Source organism: Psammomys obesus, unplaced genomic scaffold (assembly GCF_907164565.1).
Source record: "Psammomys obesus unplaced genomic scaffold, mPsaObe1.curated_primary_1811, whole genome shotgun sequence".
Classification (NCBI taxonomy): Eukaryota; Metazoa; Chordata; class Mammalia; order Rodentia; family Muridae; genus Psammomys; species Psammomys obesus.
This window is the reverse complement of record NW_026596064.1, coordinates 1,956,880-1,974,853: the sequence shown is the minus strand read 5'-3', so window position 1 is coordinate 1,974,853 and position 17,974 is coordinate 1,956,880. Positions and strand designations below refer to the sequence as shown.

The 17,974-nt window shown below is 49.9% G+C and overlaps 1 protein-coding gene across 1 annotated transcript in view; it reads right to left on the bottom strand.

Moving 5' to 3' along the window:
* Window positions 1-4,598: 4,598 nt before the first annotated feature.
* The window catches only part of Vps8 (VPS8 subunit of CORVET complex), a 122,203-nt gene continuing 108,827 nt past the window's right edge, over window positions 4,599-17,974 (bottom strand). The window contains exons 27-28 of the mRNA XM_055625215.1: window positions 9,079-9,159; window positions 4,599-5,155 (exon numbers count right to left, since the gene is read on the bottom strand). Of these exons, the coding sequence (XP_055481190.1) occupies window positions 5,009-5,155; window positions 9,079-9,159 (228 nt within the window). The 3' untranslated portion in view covers window positions 4,599-5,008. The remainder of the gene's footprint in view (window positions 5,156-9,078; window positions 9,160-17,974) is intronic.

Here is a 17,974-nt window from a genome sequence, read left to right as displayed (position 1 = left end):
CCTAACAACTCGTGTGTGTGTGTGTGTGTGTGTGTGTGTGTGTGTGTGTGCGCGTGCGCGCGTGCGCGTGCATGTTTTGGCTGAAGATAAAACTTAAGCCAAATGTAAAGTTCACATGGCAGGGCAGCAATGGGGACAGAGCCTGCACCCCTCACTGCTCCCATGAGCAAACACCACCATACAGTTTCCTACCCCCTCACGCAAGCCCAGCCTGTGGCTGCTGTGGCCTCACACTTGGGGTGCCCAAGAGAGCAGCCCTGGTTGAATGTGGGACATTGCAGGAACCTCCAATGTTGTTGCCAGGTTACACTGGCTTCCTGCCAGGCTGGCTCAGCCTGGGTCTGGTCTCAAGGCTTGGATTCAGTCTCCTTTGGGGCGTGGCACCTGATCGAACCGTTCCTTTTGGGAACTGGGCTTCAACCTTAGCATTTTGTGAATCAGCTGCTTCCATTTGCCCCTCTGCCCTCACGGGGGGCATCGCCACTAGCTGCTGAAGCACCTGTCCCAGGTGCTCCCTCTGATTACCCTCCACTGTCGATACTCTTCAGTGTCACTGGGGGTTAGAATGCTCCAGGGAACTGCTCACCTGCTCTGAGCACTTGCTGGAGTCCAGGCCCGTGCAGAAGAGCTGAGTTTCTGTCCTCAGTCTGGAATCTCCCTGGGTAGACCATACTGCCAGTGTTCATAAAGGAAACGTCCATGCTCCTATTGACTTCTGGGACCTAGAAAAGCCACTGCAGCCTTCGTTAGCTGTACTTGTGATAGAACAAACAACTATAAGCAGTCGAGCTATGATTTGGTTCGTGGTTTCAGATATTCCAGTCCAGGGCCAGATGGTTGCAGAGAAAGAACATGATGGCCAAAGGGTGACCCTGGTGAGGTAGAGCATGATGGCAGAAAGGTGACTATATTCAGGCAGAGCAAGATGGCAGAAGGGTGTGACAGAGAGACGAGCTGCTCACCTGTGGCAGCCAGGAAGCAGAGAGCCACAGGAAGGACCTGGCACAAGATGTATCTTTCTAGAGCATGCCTCACCTCCCAATAATGCCATCACATGGAAAAAATTATTCTACCCATAAGATCAGGGCTCCCAGGATCCAGTTGCTCCCTAAGCTCCACCCCTGAACATCCATGTATCAGAAACCAACAGGTGGGATTTGGGATTTCATAGCAAACTGTAACAGTATCAGCAAGAGCAGAGGCTGGACAGAGCCCAAGAGCCCTTGGGAAGACAAGGCCACGGGTATTGGATGGCTCCAGCAAGGCCTGCAAGCCCAGATGTGATGTGCACAGGGCATCTATTATGGCTGTGAATCTAGAATAAGGAGATGACCCCAGCATAATTTAGAGGCTGCATTGAGTGGATGCAGAAGACACCTACAATCTAGGTTTCTCAAGGAACTTCAGACTCTAGGTAAACACAGAGCCAGCAGTGGATGTCTCTGGACAAATCACTGCAAGGCCAGGACTAGTCAGTTGGGACCAACTAGGATTTGCTGTGGCTCCTTCAGATTACTGGAGGTCAGAGGTTGGTTCCATCTCACAGTTTGGTCCTACGGTCACAGAGAGGCCATGGATGCCTCATGTGTCCTGGTTTCCCTGATCGTCTACGTGGACCCCAGTCTGTCTCAGCCCTGGGGACTCAGCAGTGGCACAGCAGCGGCAGGGGGAGTTGGCTGGGAATTTCCAACATAGGTGAAGATAAAGTAGGGCATGGGAATGTTGAATGATGGGCCAACTCACTCTTCTAGAGGAAGGGGCCAGATAAGGCATGTTACAAGGTCCTCAGCCCATTTGAGGGCTGAGATGTGACCTTTTAAGTCTCTTAGAACCCAGCTTCAACTTTCTCATTCTAAGGGAGGAGATGACAGGAATGGTGAGTACTAGCTTCTCAGTTATAGAAAGTGCTGTAGTGTGAAGCTAGCCTACCCCTCCAGTCCCAGCTGCACCCAGCCCCAACCAGGAGCCTTACAGTGGCTCCTGCCATGACCAGAAGCCAACTACTCCCTGGCTGTAATGGGCAGGAGGCTGATGACAGAGCCTTGGTCTTAGAGGTAAACTCAGGAAAGGAGTTCGGGGTAGGTGGCGTGTGAAGGATTTCTATCCATCTATGCTTCTGGATCTTCAACTTCATACGCACATTCAGAAAGTCACTCAGCATCCCTGGGACTGCAAAATCATTTCCAAGTCCATAACTAAGAGAGATGCAGGAATGTTCACAAAAGTCAGACACAAGAATGGTAATGAGTCAGCGTCTATTGCCTTAGAGGCCCATCCACAATGGAATGTCACAATGGAATGCTGTTCAGGTGTGAGTATATGACATGGGCAGCACAGACAGACAGACAGACAAACAGAAGAACCTGTGTATAATCCCCACTGATCATGCAAATATCTGTGCTGTTAAGAGTCAGGCTATTGGCTGACCTGGGGCTGGAGAATCTGCCATGCAGGTCATCTCTATGTGCTTGACCTGATAGGTTTATGTTATACCCAGGGTCTGTAAACATCTCTGTCCACACCTGAGGAAAACGGTGACTTTAGGCAACAGCAGTGACACCTCCTGCTTGAAGCAGAGCCTGGCACATGGCTAGTCACTCATAATCTACTGACTGTGCTAGCAGAACAGAGAGCATACCCTCCTGCCCTGAGCAGAAATAGAGGCAGGGGGATTATCAAGCCTCATGAACAGTGCACGGGGAGCACTGACAAGGTGAGAGCCAAGTATTGTCTCCCTGCGGGGAGTGGGAAGGCCTGAGAAAAGCTTCAGAGGATGTTATGGAAGAGCCTGAAGCACAAAGAGGGACCTGAGTGCCCTGGGGAGGAGGGAGGTAGGGATGTGCACATCCATGCTGGGGCGGCCCCAGGAGCTCAGCTGTGTTCCGAGCTTCCCTGGAGTGGTCCCGACCTACCCAGAAGGCCACGCTCCAGGAGACCTTTCTTGTGCTCTGGGCACAGCTGCAGCTTTGGGAACCATCTTCCGCAGACTGAGCGGAGTGGAAACACTGCTCTAAAAGGATCCCCAAAGTTGTGAATTATTTATCCACTAAAGCATTCACCACGGATGAGCTGGCGTTCTTCTGGCAGCACTCCCTCCCCTCCTCCTGGCAGCCAGATTGGGCCACACCTTTGTAAAACCTTTTCTCGTACATCCCCGAGACTGTGGCTGTGGCTGGAGCTTTTCCGAGGATCTGACGGCCTTCTTCAGCCTGGGGGAGCTGAGAAGGGCAGTATGGGGCTGAGCCCAGAGCCCAGCTCCTGGCTGGCAGCCCAGTGCTGTCCCTGCTGGTGTCTCTCTCCAGCATTTGCAGCAGCACTTTCTCTGGCTGTCTGCCCTTAAGGCTGGAGCCTTACAACTGTCACACAGTTCTGCAGACGGGCACCTGCCCTGTCAGCTGTGACCATGCCCTTGCCACCCCAGATGCCAGTGTGGCTTACGTATGCGCCAGGGCCTGCACTCTCAAGGAACAGCTTAGGGGTCTGTAGGACAGTTCCTCCCCCTCCTGTGGCAGCTAAGAGGCAGAATGGGACCCAGAAATGTGGCTGGGGGCGGGGGGGGGGGGGGAGATGGCCCTGTGGTGAGTGCTTGCTATGCAAGCACGAGGACCCGACTCTGAATCCCCAGAACCTGTATGTGCCTGGAACTCCAGCCTGGAGAGGCAGGTAGATGGATCCTGGAAGCTCTGCGGTCTTCCAGCTTAGGCAAATCATTGAGCTCTGCGTCAGAGAAAGACCTGCCCTGAGGAAATAAAGCAAAGAGCAACTGGGGCATGTGCACACCAGAAAACAAACGGATGAAATTGAGACAGACAGCTGGGAGCCAGCCCTAAGGCTGCCCGTCTTCTGAGTTTGGCTTCACACCTCATGCCTCCTAGAAAGTGCCATCATGAGGTCCACAGAGACAGCATTTGCATCTCCAGAGACTCCTTCAGGTGAGTTTGTCTCCATGCAACAAGACAATACTCAGTGAAACCTAAGTGTTAGGAGAGGTATAGGGACCTCAGTTTAGGCCTGCTACAACCTTAGTATATCAGAGCTGGGTATTTAGAGGCGACACCTGATCTATCCCAAATGAGGCAGGGGTCCTCTTAGAACCCTGTGCTAATGCTTCTGTGTGTCGGTTGCTTAAAGTACTCATCTCTGAGCCTTGCCTGCCAATCAGAGGGTCTCCATGCACTCCCCTCAGGCGGGAAGTACCACCCTGCACCCTCTTCTGGAGGCAGAGCCTTTGCAGCTCTTGGGAGGTGCTACTCCACAGGCCCGAGGCAGAAGCAGGCTCTGCTTTCTGTGTGTCTGCTCTGCACATCTATTTCTTGTGGGTTTGCTTAGCTGTCCGTAAGAGTTGAACCAATGGCATTGGCCACCTGGGTCTCTGGGTGACCTGCCATGTCTGCTACACAATGACATAAAGGCCCAGGACCCAACATGCCTAAGCCTTCCTCTCCTTGGCTGCCCTGAACCAGCCATGGGAATGCCTGGTTGTTGAGGCCTGTGACGGAGCGGTTTATTTGAAGAGTATGAGGGTCCCTGCCTGGATAGAGTGACAGACAGGAGACTGGCAGGCATGAGGGATTCAAACAGAGAGAGACAGGCAGGACTCAAACACGGAGACATTTATTGTTTTGCAGGGCAGGCCTCCTGCTCGGATGAGCTTTACATGAACATATCAACAGGGATGCCTGCTTCCCAGGCTGCTGCTCTCTCCAGGCCACACTTTGCTCTCCACAGCTGCCGTGCGCCCCACCCCATGTTACTTACACCGAATGCCACTGGGTAACTGCTATTTTCTAAAGGGCTGGGCAGGACAAAGGTAATATTCCGAGCAAAATGAAACCGGCCTGTCTGCTGGACTGACGCTGCAGCAGGGACACTACACTGAGACGGGAGGGTGGCGGGGTGGGCTGGAGAGCCCTCCTTGGGTCTCTGTGCAGGAGTGTGGGAGGCAGAGGCTGAGTCTGTTCAGGGTCCTCTCCTGCCTTCCACAGCACTGGGCTCTTCCAGGGAGGCCTCAGTCTTCAGCCACAGGCGGGGGCGCGAGCTGCAGCTGGAAGTTCTCATTCTGGAAGATGCTGTTGAAAGCAGAGCTGCTCTGGGAGCCAGCAAATGGCCTGTAGCTGTCCCCACGGTTCTGGGAGAGTTCCATGAGGAGAGCCAGCTGCAAAGAGAAGCACATGAGGTGTGGGCGGACCTGTGTTCGGACAGAGATGGAGAGGGGGTCCTCTGGATTCATGAAAAAGTGTGAAAAAGCCTGGGTTTGGAGCCCAAGGTCATGTCTCATGAAAGGGTGTGCCTTGGCACATGACTGGGCCTGGGTAGGGACTACTGCAGGCATAGCGGCCCTCCCTGTGCACAGCCTCCCTGTAGACTCTCTTCTTGGCACATCCCTCCCACAGGCTTCCTTTTGGGCACCTTCTCCCAGAATTACCACTGGCCCGGACCTCTCTCTGTGGTAACCTGGACCTCTGGCCACCAATTGAATTTGGGATCCAGAGTAGCATGCGTGGATCCCACCCCTCCTCCAAACATGCCCTTCTGGCTGCAGCTGTATGTCTCCACCAATGGCGTTAGCAATACTCCTGTCCTGTCAGTGGCTTAGCTCTGGAAAACCTGCCAGGAGACAATCCTGCCAGCCCACTGCAAAGCTAGGTTGTATACTCAGTTGCCTGTCACCTAGCTGGCTTTCTGCAAGTCAGAGCCAACAGCCTGGCGCTCAGATGCCCTCCACAATCAGAGATGAGTGCACACCCGGGAATGGAGACCTCAGCCTGCTAAGCAACACCTGCAGTCTCCCACAGTGCTAACTTGAGAGGGAAACTCAGGGCCAAGGTGCAAGCTTCCCGGAACAGTGGATGGGAGCTGGAGCTGGAGCACGGTGCTCACGGCCACTCTTCTCAGGAGAGCTGCCGAAGCTTTAGGGAGGGCCGTAACTGCCTTCTGTACGGACTCCCCAAAGAGAGGTGCCGTAGCAGGGAGCCTTCCAACGCTTCAAGGTGACCATGTGTGCATCTGTCTCCTGGTGTAACTCGTGCCTGGGAATGTCTGCAAGCCTCAGGCAGCTGTCAGACAGGCTGGGTGCTTTGCATGGGTGGCATGTCCAGTCCTTCACAGAAGCTGAGGAGTGACTGGCCCGCCCGGGAGTGAGTGATAGGGCAGGATTCAGACTCAGATACACATGGCAATCTCTATTTGGCCAAGCTGCCTGTGGTCTTGCCTTCTGGAGGCGACAGGCCCACCACCTGTGCTCTGCTTAGCTGCCCTGACTTCTAGCCGTTCTACCTCTGGCAAGGAGTCTGCCACCACACTGGCAGCAACGGTACAGAGCTCATGTTGCCATTTGCTTGACAGTGTGTAACCGGTGGCTACACTACTCAGGGAGCCGAGGGAGGCCCTGGAGGACCAGTCTATCAAAACTGAGCCAGTCCTTAGTCCTGGCTCAGCAGTACAGCCATGGAGTGTGGCATGCTCACTGTCACAGTCGGCGTCAGCTGTCATCCTGACACAACTGGCCACCTGGCAAGAGGGAACTACAACTGAAGAACTACCTCCATCAGACTGGCCTGTGGGTAGGTCTGTGGGGCATTTCCTTTATTGTTAATTGATGTGGGTGGGCCTGGCCCACTGTAGTGGTGCCATTCCCAGGCAGGTGGGCCTAGGCTGGGTAGAAGAGTAGCAGCGGTCACTAGAGAAGAAGCCAGAAAGCGGCACTCCTCACGGTATCTATTCAAGTCCTGCCCTGGCTTCCTGCCCTGGCTTCCCTTGATGATGGACTGCACCCTGTGAGCTGTAAGAAGCCACGCTTTTGGCATGGTATTTATCACAGTAGCAGACAGCACACCAGGGCACTCAGTAACTCCAGGCTCATACTCTGACTGTGAGCCTTCAGCCTGGAAGGCAGCGTGTGGGGCTGGCTGGCTCATGCAGAGGGCCAGGGCCTCCTCGGATACCCTGCAGGGGAGAGACACTTCTTGTTCATGAGCTCCATCCCACCACACTCTCGGCCCCTGGAACCTGCCCAGCTTGAGACTGCTCTGTGAGGAGATCATGCCCAAGGTTTCCAACAACAGGTGATAGACACTATACTGAGGGGTTTCTGTCTACATTCTGACCCAGGGCAGAGAGACCGACCACAAACATGGCTCCTATTTCTTAGGCAAGAGCCTTACTGAACCTTCCTCCTGTAACTTCGTGACTAGGGAAACACAGGCCCTGAGTAAGAAGGGCTCAGTATGTGAAACATAATGGTGATTCTGACTCCTGTACCTGGTCTGAGCTTGGTGGCAAGCAGGGACAGGTAAGAATGATACCAGTCAGTTCAGTAAAACTGCAGGGTCTCATTTGGGAGAGTCTGGAAGTTTCCAGAAATAAGAACCTCTGTCCAGACCAACTGCTCAAGAGGAATGCCACTTTCTCCTCAGTGTCTGCCTGAGAATAGAGAGCAGGGCTACGGCGCCCAGAGGCACCTGGGACTAGACAAGCCAGAAAAGCACTGGGCTTTGTGTGATTGGGGTGTGAGCTCTTTCTTCCACCCTTCACCCTTTTCTTCTTCCCTTTCAACCACCTAACACTAGATGAGACAGACAAAAGGATAAAGAGGAAAGAGAGGAGATCCCTGAATAAAGTCAGGTCTGAAAGGGGGCATCATTATCGTTAAGACTACTTCCTGCTGATTAGGGGCACTGAGCTCCTTGGGTACGGTAAGTTTGATCTTTGAGGCCAGGACATCTTAATTTTTTTCTTCTTGTTGTTTCTTCTTTGCACACGACTACTTAATAAACCACAATCAACAGCAACCAACAATTCACCAATAATCTAACAGTTTCTTGGGGTCCTAGCATTTATATACTTTTTGGAAAGTCCCCCAAATTCCAAATGTTACACAATCACAGAAACTAGCTGCCCCTGGCAAAAAACACGCCTCTGCTACAGCACTAAGCAAATCATAGTAGGCTGCTGCATATCAGGCCCATACCCCTACTCCTGGGATTAAAATGAAAATATATTTTTATAATATTTCTGTGTTTTTAAAGAAACCAAAATTCCAAAATTCTTACTACATTTGGGTGTGACTCAGAGTGGAGGTGCTGACAAGTTCTTGTTCCCTCCATCAGGTGGCTGGGGGCCAACATGGGCCTTGTAGAAGGGAAGGAACTAGAGGGGCACTCACTAACCAGATTGTGTGGCCTCTGTGGTAATGATGAACGCTCACCAAGAGCACAGGCAGAATGGAGGGGAAAGGTCTAGGAGTGCAGAAAAGATGCTTCCAGGGCTTCCTTGGGATGAAGAGCCCAGGGTACCGCCAGGCCCATGCTCTTGATGACTGGATGCGACATGAGCCATTCCTTGGACAGGCACTAAGCAAGGAAGGGCAGGGAAAGCCCAGGGAACAAGCGAGCCTGCTATGGACGCCTGTGCAGTACTGACTGCTAGTAGCCTCACTCTCCTACCAGTTCTGCAGACCAGAGGTCCAGCCCATGTCCACTCTTCCCAGTCTGCACTGTAGCTGGCGAGGTGGTCACAGATCTGCCTTGTAGACAAGGGACGTACTATGCACAACATCTAGCCACTGCTCGTAAAGAGAGAGCTAGGCTTCACCTTTCTTTTTTTCTGCTTGCTGGTTGGCGTGCAGAAGTAGTGTTCAGACCTGGAGCAACCATGTTGAAGTAAGTTTATAAGCCTTTTGGCTTCCTGCATTTAGACTTCCATTTTGTTCATGCAATAAATTCAAGAAAGCAGATGTTGAGGGGGCCCTGGCCACAGGGCAGATCTGGCAGTCTTGGATATACACAAAGGCCTCCTGAAGGAGGAAACAGGCTCTGGCTTGTCCTCTACAGAGACAGGCCACACATGGGCTTTCTGTGTCCTCGCAGCCTGGGAGAGGTAACAGATGCCTCTCTACTGCCTTTGCCCTTTTACCAAATTCTGAGTGCTCTTGGGGCCAGGAATGGTGGGCCATGTTGTCAGAACAGGTATGACAGGCACCTTCTCAAGCTGGAGCTAGCGGCAGGACTCTAAGACACCGCCTTCCCCAAACGGGTAATTCCAAATTGGAAACAGAAGCATCAACCGAACAAACATTACCCGAGAACTTCCTCTGTAGAGCCGGCAGAGCTGGTCAAAGGCTTGGATCTGCTGTGGGTCCAGAACGGGTTCTGAGTTTGCCTGAGAAAAAAAAAAAAAAAAAAGATCAGATTAATAGTGACATGTTTGTCCCTGAGCAGCCTCTGACCTTCTTCACATGGATGAAGCAGGACACTGGGCATGGCAGTACCCTTGTGCGTCTGAAGAAAATGAGGCTCTTGGCAACTGAGGGGTTTCTTTGAGAGTTCAGAAGAAACAGCCTGGCCTTCCAAAGGCCTGAATGCTCCTCTCAGCTTGGATCCTTTCCCTAGCAAGACCTCTAAACTCCCCATTCACGACCTCCCTCAAGAGCTTCTGAGCAGAGGACCTTTGGCCCATTCACTCTTGTACACTGTACCCAGCACTTAATGCAGCCATTTTCTTGTTCAGTGTAACTTTTCCTGAAAGAGCAGTCTGCAGCTGCTTGAAGAGGGGATGCTGAAGTGGACCCCACCCTGATCCCCCTCTTCCTCAAGGTGGAGCCTGTTCCAGCTGCAACAGATCTTGCCTAACTCACACTTTGGGATGGGAGAGGAATTCCAGGGAAGGAGCCCTGAGAGTCAGCAGCATATCTGAACATTAGCTTCTCATAGCATGGGAGCTTTCACTCCTCTGACCCTGGAGGTGACCCTAGGAAGGTCACTGAGAGTTAAGCTAGATGATACTCTGCTTCCTGCCTCGGTTATGCTAGCTGCTGTAACCACAGCTTAGAGACACCCTTGGTTGGAGGTTCATGTTGGAAGTGCTCTGCATGTCCAAGGCTGGTAAAAGGCATTTGTGCACTATGAGCCTCTCAGGCAGAAAGGAAAGGGTTTCTCACTCACCCCAACCCCCAAGTGGGGGACCAGAAGGGCTTCAGTGCTGAAGCAGGTGACGTAAGCCAGAGGGTAAGCACTGGGCGCAGAGAACAACCACTGGAAGCTGAGCACGGTGGAGCCCTGGCTACTGCGTGTTACCCATGGGCAATCTCACCAAGTCCTCCAACGCACTCTGAGAAAGGTCCCAGCAGACTCATCTTCCCACCAAGAAAAATATTACTGTAATTAATGTGATATGTGCGTTCAAGCCATGGTGCCTGAGTGGAGGTCACAGGACAACTTATAGGAGTCAGTTTTGTCCTTCTGCTGTGTGAGTCCTAGGGTGGAGTCCAGTTTCGCCAGGTTTGGTGGCAGTAACCTTTACCACCGAGGCTCTCGCTGCCCAGGAGGGAACTTAAGATACTATGATATACGGAAACTTTAGGACGTTTGTTAAGTTGCATTTGTCTTCTCGAAACATCTGGTTCCTTCCCTTAACATTTTCACCACCCTCAGGAGAAAGCCGACTGCAGCTGGGAATGGAAACAGGACTAGGTGAGACCCGCCTTGCCCGGCTGGCCTGCAGGTGCCACAGCTCTCTTCCAGTGGGAGGAAAGGAAGTTGGAAGCTCCAGAAAGCAGCAGCTGAAGAGAAGAGTGCTAACATTTGGGTTTCTAGGGTCTCATGTGATACCCCAAATACATGTCATAGTTGGTCTAGCTTATGACTACCTCAGCTCTTGATGCACTTGACAACATGGCTGGCTGAGAGGTAGCTCTGAGGGAGTGCAGAGCAGGAGGATAAGACCTGGGCTGCACTGTCATTCGGCTATCCTCATTTCACCGGATCTTGCAGACTTGAGGGAGCCCACCACAACCGGGGAGAGTTAGATCTGCCTTGACCCTTTTTAAGAACCACTGGCCTCAATATCATTTAGTGGGAAAAATGATACTTGAAAGAGTATGCATCACATTTCTGACAGACTTTATAAGATGCTGAAGGAAGCTCTACGATCTGAAGATCTGATAAATACAGCAAGCCTGGCTCAAAGCAAAGCCTGAGAGGAAATAACCATCACCATTAAGACACAAACACTGGAAAGCGTGACCCAGCACCACTTTCGCATCCCTTTAGCACTAGTGGCACAGGCTGCAATTAGAACACAGGGGGCGGGGGGGGGGAGGTACGCGTCCTGTACTGGACATCATCATACACCCTTGCCGCATCCCAGATAAAGGACCAGCTTTGGCAAGATGTTTTAGTTTCCTTTCTGTTATTGTGACAAATACCCTGACAAAAAGCCACTTAGAGCAGAAAGATTATTAGGTTTACAATCAAGATTTCAGCCCATTACTTCAGTAAAGTCAAGGCAGGAAGCAGACAGCATCAATGCATCATCCTTGCTTGTGCTAAGCTAGCGTTCTCTGACACTGCTCAGGACCCCCTGCTGGGGTGGGAGGTGGGGGTGGCAGAATGGTGTGGTCCACAGTAGGGCCCTCCTACATCAATTAACAATCAGGACAAACCCACACACGCATGCCCACAGGCTAACCTGATTGGGATTAATTCATTAAGACTCTAGGTGGTGTCAAGCTGAAAGTTAGAACTAACTAGCACTGGAGAGTTCAATAAAGAGGGTCCAACAGGAAGCAAACAAAGGACTAGTGAGACACCAGGGAAGGCAGGCCATTTGAAAAAGAGGTTACGATGAGATGAGCTGACGGTACCCAGAGTCTGCTTGCTGCCATGCAGCAGAGGATGAGCTGAAGACACCCAGAGGCATCCCCACCTCGGCATGGAGGTGTGCTAGAGGGTGCCGACGATGGGCAAGCATGCGGGGAGGAGCTGGGAGAGAAAGAGAAGGGGCATGGTTTGTGCCCTATGGAAAGAGGAACTGGAAACCTGTGGGTGGTGAGGATCAGCCTGATGAAAGCAGCCAGCACTGCCCCTGAGGCCATGGTGAGGCCCTGGCCTGTGCTGCCCCTGAGGGCTAGGTCTGGGTCTGTGTCAGTGTCCATGGCCCCTGTTACCACCAAGGGCCATGGAACCTCTCTGGTCTCAGATTCCTCCCAAGACCATCCTGAATTGGCCTTGCCTCTCACCTGAGCTGTAAGCACTGTGTGACACACGTGACACACCCCAGCTTTCACAGCAAGATTTTTCTCATTTACTCCGGCAGATATCTTTTGGAGGCATTAAGATCATTTTAGGAAAGTGAAGGTCATGTCACAGGGCAGAAGAATGCTGCTGCTAAAAACAGAATGGCGTCATCAAGCCCCTGGGAAATACTGTGTAGCATGTGGGTCTATTCTGGGCCTGGGGCACACCAGTGTCTGCCCTTGGGAGTTTGCTGGCCGAGTCAGAAGTGCAGAATCTTAACTAAGCCTCATTCCATGGTTTCTGACCCAGCATTTCTAGACTGCAATGTGAAAGGGAATCGCTCAGGGATATTGCTAAATGCTGATTCCAACGGAAACCCCAGAACGTGGAGGCTATGGCAGAAGGGTACTTTGTTCTGGGACACATAGTGAGACTCTCTTAAAACACAGTTTTGTAGTAAAAGCAGATTCAGACTAGCAGGTATGGGGTAGGGTTTGAAGACCAACACTGTTCCTTACGGTGTCCTGAGGGAGACAAGACACTTAGATTATAGTTGTTTTATCTCCTGGCTCAACTGTATCCAGCCAATTAGTTTGCATTTGTTTTTATCCATGGTGACTCAATTAGGTAAGTTGCCTTCAACATTTGTTGGGTTCACACACATACACCCTGGCAATCCTTGTTAAGGTTCTTTCAGCAAACCATAGTGTACTTGCTATACAGTTTGTTCCAATATTACTGTATTGAAGGGCTTACACTTTTACCACGTAAACAGGGTAACTGAAGACAGTAGGGACGCATGTGACACACATGCACATGGAGGACATGTTTCACCTCACATAGCATACCCAAGTGAGCTGGCAGGGCTAGTCCTGAGCTCTGGTCTTGCCAAGGTCCCTTTTCTTTATTAGGCCTTTAAAGATATTAGACATGCCAAGAGAAAGTGTTTTAGATGTCTGAGGATGGCCCTATAGGCTCATATGCTTTGAGCTCAGTTAGTGGAACTGTTTGGAAGGATTAGGAAGTGTGGGCTTGTTGAAGAAGGTATGTTACTATGAGAGGGCTTGGAGATTTCAAAAGCCCACACCCAGCCCAGTTTCTCTTCTCTCTCTCTCTCTTTTTCTGCCTGCGACTTTCAGATCAGATGTGAGCTCTCAGCTACTGCCTTCAGCACTAGGCCTGTCCGCCACCACATGCTTCCAGACAAGAACTAACCCTCTGAAACGATGAGCAAGCTCCCAATTAAGTGCTTTATCTTATAAGTTGCCTTGGTTGTGGTGTCTCCTCACAGCAATAGAACAGTGACTAAGACAGCATCTTAGAACAGTGAAGAACCACTGGAAGTTCTTCTCATATCATAAGCCTGTCCCTCTAGGCACCAAGAAATCACCTTCTGGGGGGACTGCGGGAGCCCTGAGATGATCTAGAAGTAGAGCTACTGCAGCACAGTGACATCCCATGAATGGCCAGAGCCATACACGTGACTCCAGGGGAAATGAGACAGCTGTTTATTGAAGTACTTGGGGTCTCTTAATGCTCGCCTGCCATCAAACCCTTCCTGAGCCGAGAGTGAGGAGTTTTAAATGGTAGCCACAGGTAGTGCACACAACTGCTGAGGAGAGGATCTGAACCCCACACTCTAATGGGAGGACAGTGAGGGTGGACAGGGACTGTCAAACAGACGTGCACTGAAGGATGCGGCTATGAGACTCCTGAGGTGCTGACTGGCTCCTGTTCTACTACCTCCAGCCTCATGAACTGGGATTCAGTTCTGTGGCTCAACAGGGATTTCTACGTCAGGCCTTGGGTAAAAAGACGGACAGTGCTTTCTTTTATAAGTTGCCTTAGTCATGGGTTATTTTCACAGCAACAGAAAAGTAACTAACATCCACCAATAGCTCCATAGAAGGATTTTTTATTTTTAAAATTAATTTTGTTGCTTGACAACTTTATGCGCATACATTATACATTCTAATTATTCTCTTCCTGACACCCCCTCTTGTCTCCCTTCCATCTCTATCATACCCTTCCCATCTTTATCAGTTCTTTTCCTAGGTTTATGACTTTTGGGAGTTGTTTTGTTTAGCCAGGGCCATCTGTGTGGGTTAGGGTGGGTCATGAGCCATCAGTTACAAACAGTAGTAAGGTCAGTAGTGAGAGGGAGGGCTTCTCACAGGGTCACAATACCTGACTCACCCGAGATCTTGTTTGTTCTATCTTAGCACTCATCACTCAAAAACCAGTTCAGAAGACATTTGCTAAAACCCACATCATGACTCATTCTGAGCTGTCAATTCTACAACTGGACTTGGTAAAGGCTCCTGTGGTCTCAGGCAAATTGGTCCTATATGTTGGCCAAACCATCAATTTTATTTTGTTTAATCAAGTTTGGGGAAAGTGTTATTTTTAAACATCAGGGGAAAAGATTAACAAACAAGGCCTGGGGCCACTACAGAGGCGTGGGGCTAGAGGTCTGTGCTGTGAGTGCCTGTACTGAAGCTGAAAATGGCTCCAACAATATCGCTAGCCTCACAACCTTAGGTGAGCCACCTGTGTTCTGTCTTTTGGTAACATGGGGATACTGATTGGAGCTTCCAATATGACATGGTAAGAAGATGGAAGTCAAGTCATGTCCTGGACTTTAAGAGCTCTCACAGGGGGAGGGAAGATACAGACTGGCCTTCGGGCCCTGCATACACAGTCTCTATCATGTACCTTCACGTGAACCCATCCTAATGTGACCAGAGACCCAGAAAGAAAAGGAGCATTGAAGTACACTGTCGAGGCCACCGTGATGAGGCCAGGGAATGAGAAGGGGTAGAAGAGAAGAGAATGGAGGCCATTCAAGGCAGCCTGCTCGCTGGCACCAGGCTCAGCCTGAGCAGCTCTGGAATAAAGACCTGCCCATCAGAACCTGGAGGAATAGGAAGACGAGCAACAGTGTTCTTATCCCTTATTCAGCAGTTTCCCACACACTCTCTGCAAGGCAGAGAGACACAGAACAGGCTTCTGACAGGACTCAGTTCTGCCTGGAATCCAGATGAGTTCTCTGGGGATATTTAGCTTCTCTCAGTCTGTCTTGTTGAATTCCACAGTCTGCTTTGCAGCGTTACCATGAGACTTCTAGATCATGCCCAGTTGATGTTTAGTACATGGCAGCAGTAACTCTGACAGTCTTATGCTGAAGTGCCTGGTAGAAAGAACAGTGGGTTGGGGTCATCTGCTCTTATCTGCTCAATCAGCTTCTCGCATAACCATCACTGGGCTCAAGCTCCAGTGTATTTCAGAGTACTACCACAATGGGCCATACCCCACCATGGATGTGGGCACCAGGAGATGATGCGCATTTAGGGCACGAGAGCTTCAAAGAACATAGTGGTTTTCCTGAAGTCAACCATGGCTTTTAGTGTGAATCAAATGCAAACCAGAGCAGCCAACTACAGGCCATAAGACAGCCCCAAGGGAAAAAAGATTCAGTGCAGAGATGCTGCACAGAGAAACTGACTTGCCAAGTTAGTGTCATGCACAAAACAGAAGTGAGTGCAACAAGAATCCCATCTGAAAACCTCTATAAATGAACAGTACTTTCAGCAAAGGCAAGATACAAAACCAAGTTAAGTCATAGCCTTTCCACATGCCATTAATAAGCACCCTAAGGAATGGGTCGTGGGCATTCTTCCATTCACAATAACCTCAATAGGCATGAACATAGTCAAGGAGGTTAAAAAAAACTCTAAGAAGACACTAGAAGATGGAAAGATCCCATGTTCATGGATCGGTAGCATTAATCATCCTACCAAACTCAATGTACAGATTGAATGCAACCCCAACTAAAATCCCTACAGCATTTTTCACAGAAATAGAAAAACAACAAAAACAAAACAACATTTTGAATTTTTCCTACAACATAAAGGTGCAGGAAGAGACTTTAAACAGGACTCTATCTGCTGAGTAACTAAGGCCAACAGCTGACAAATGGGACTTCATAAACTAAAACTCTTCTGTACAGCAAAACAAGCAAACAAAACCAATCAAGTGAAGAGGGTGCCCACAGAGTAGGAGAGAACCTTTGCCATCTGTCAGAACTTCTGACAGAGGATTAACATCCCAACTACAAAGAACTCAAAAAATAGGCAAAGCAAAGCAAAGCAAAACAAAACCAAACCCCCAAAACAAAATGAAACAAGTCAATTAAAAATGTGCTATAGAGCTGGGCATGGTGGTGCATGCTTGTAATTCCAGAACTCAGAGGCAGAGGCAGGCTGATCTCTATGAGTTCGAGGCCAGGATGGTCTACAAAGCTAGTCCAGGATAGCCAAGGCTACAAAGAAACCCTGTCAACGAGAGAGAGAGAGAGAGAGAGAGAGAGAGAGAGAGAGAGAGAGAGAAAGAAAGAAAGAAAGAAAGAAAGAAAGAAAGGAAAGAAGGAAGGAAGGAAGGAAGGAAGGAAGGAAGGAAGGAAGGAAGGGAGAATGTGCTATAGATCGGAACAGAGAGGTCTCAAAAGAAGAAAAAAATGACTATGAAATACTTTTAAAAGTGTTCTTCGTGGGGCATGGGGGCACATGCCTTAATCTCAGAAGGTAGAGCAAGATGATTCCTGTGAGTTAGGGGCCAGCCTGATTTCTACATAGGGAGTTCCAGGCTGGTTAGGACTATATAATGGTACCCTGTCTGTGCTCCTCCAGCCCTGCAAATGTTTAACATTCTTAGTGTTAGTACTTCAGCACCTGCTTCTGGATTGCCTAGCAACCTATGATTGTCATCACGTGTTGCCCATCAGGTGGCCACACCTGGAAGGCATGGTTACCTTGCCCCTTAAAGGGAGCAACCTGACACATGGTTTCTCTTGCCTCTTGTCTCCTCTTACTCCCTCTTGCTCTCTTTTGGCCTCTCTTGGCTCCCTGCCCTCTCCTCTTTCTCTGTCGGTGTGCCCCCTCTCTCTTTCCCCCTCTTATGTCCTGCTCTCCCTTCTCTCTCTCTCTCTTCATCTCCATCTAATAAACCTCTTTCACATAAAATCTGTCGTGCACCTGATTGTCATAATTTAATATATCCCAACACTTAGTAATCAGGCAAATGCAAATTAAAAACCTGTGTCCTGCCTGCCCCTTCTCCAGAGGTCTTTTGACATCCTCTCTGGCTCCTTTCTACTTTGCTGGCTTTTTGTGGTTACCTTATGATACATACTCAAAGCTAAAGATTCAGAGCTAGGATCCATATGTGAGAAAACTTATATGGCATTTGTATTCACTCCGTACAATATTTCCCAGGTCCATCCATACATCTGCCTGTTTTGTTTTTCTTTACAGCTAAACAGATAGTGTTCCATAGTGCATACACACCACATTTCCATTATCTCAGGTGAAGGGACCTTTAAGTTACTTTCCATTTCCTAGCTATTGTGACTACAGTGCAACTGAACACGGCTGGGCCGGCATCTGTGGAGTAGGATGTTGAGTCCTTTGCATGCTGGGTCATATCTAATTTTACTTTTTTTTTTCTTTTTTTTTTTTTTTTTGAGAATTCACCACACTGATTTCCTCAGTTTGTAATACCATCAGTAGTGAGTGAAGGGGGTCTCTTCACATCCTCACCAACATTTGTTGTCACTTGTTTTATTGACTGGCTAACAATTCTGACGTCCAGTTGGACTTAAGGCTTATTTAAGGAAGGAGTTCATGCCTGGTACTACAAAGGCTAGCCAGCTACCCACAGCTGGAGAGGTCACAGGCCCTAGAAGAGAACCTCCTATTGCCATTTTCCTAAATCTGTATAGCTTCTGACTATATTCAACACCCAAGGCTCAGAGAAAGTTCCAGAAGAAGGGGTCAGAGCCAAAGAGTCATGATGCCGGCAGTGTCTTCTAGACATCTCAGGGAAGCTGTACATATGAAATCACAACAGTATGGCGGCCTAAACAAGACCTGCCATAGTGACAGTACCAGATGACATGCCAG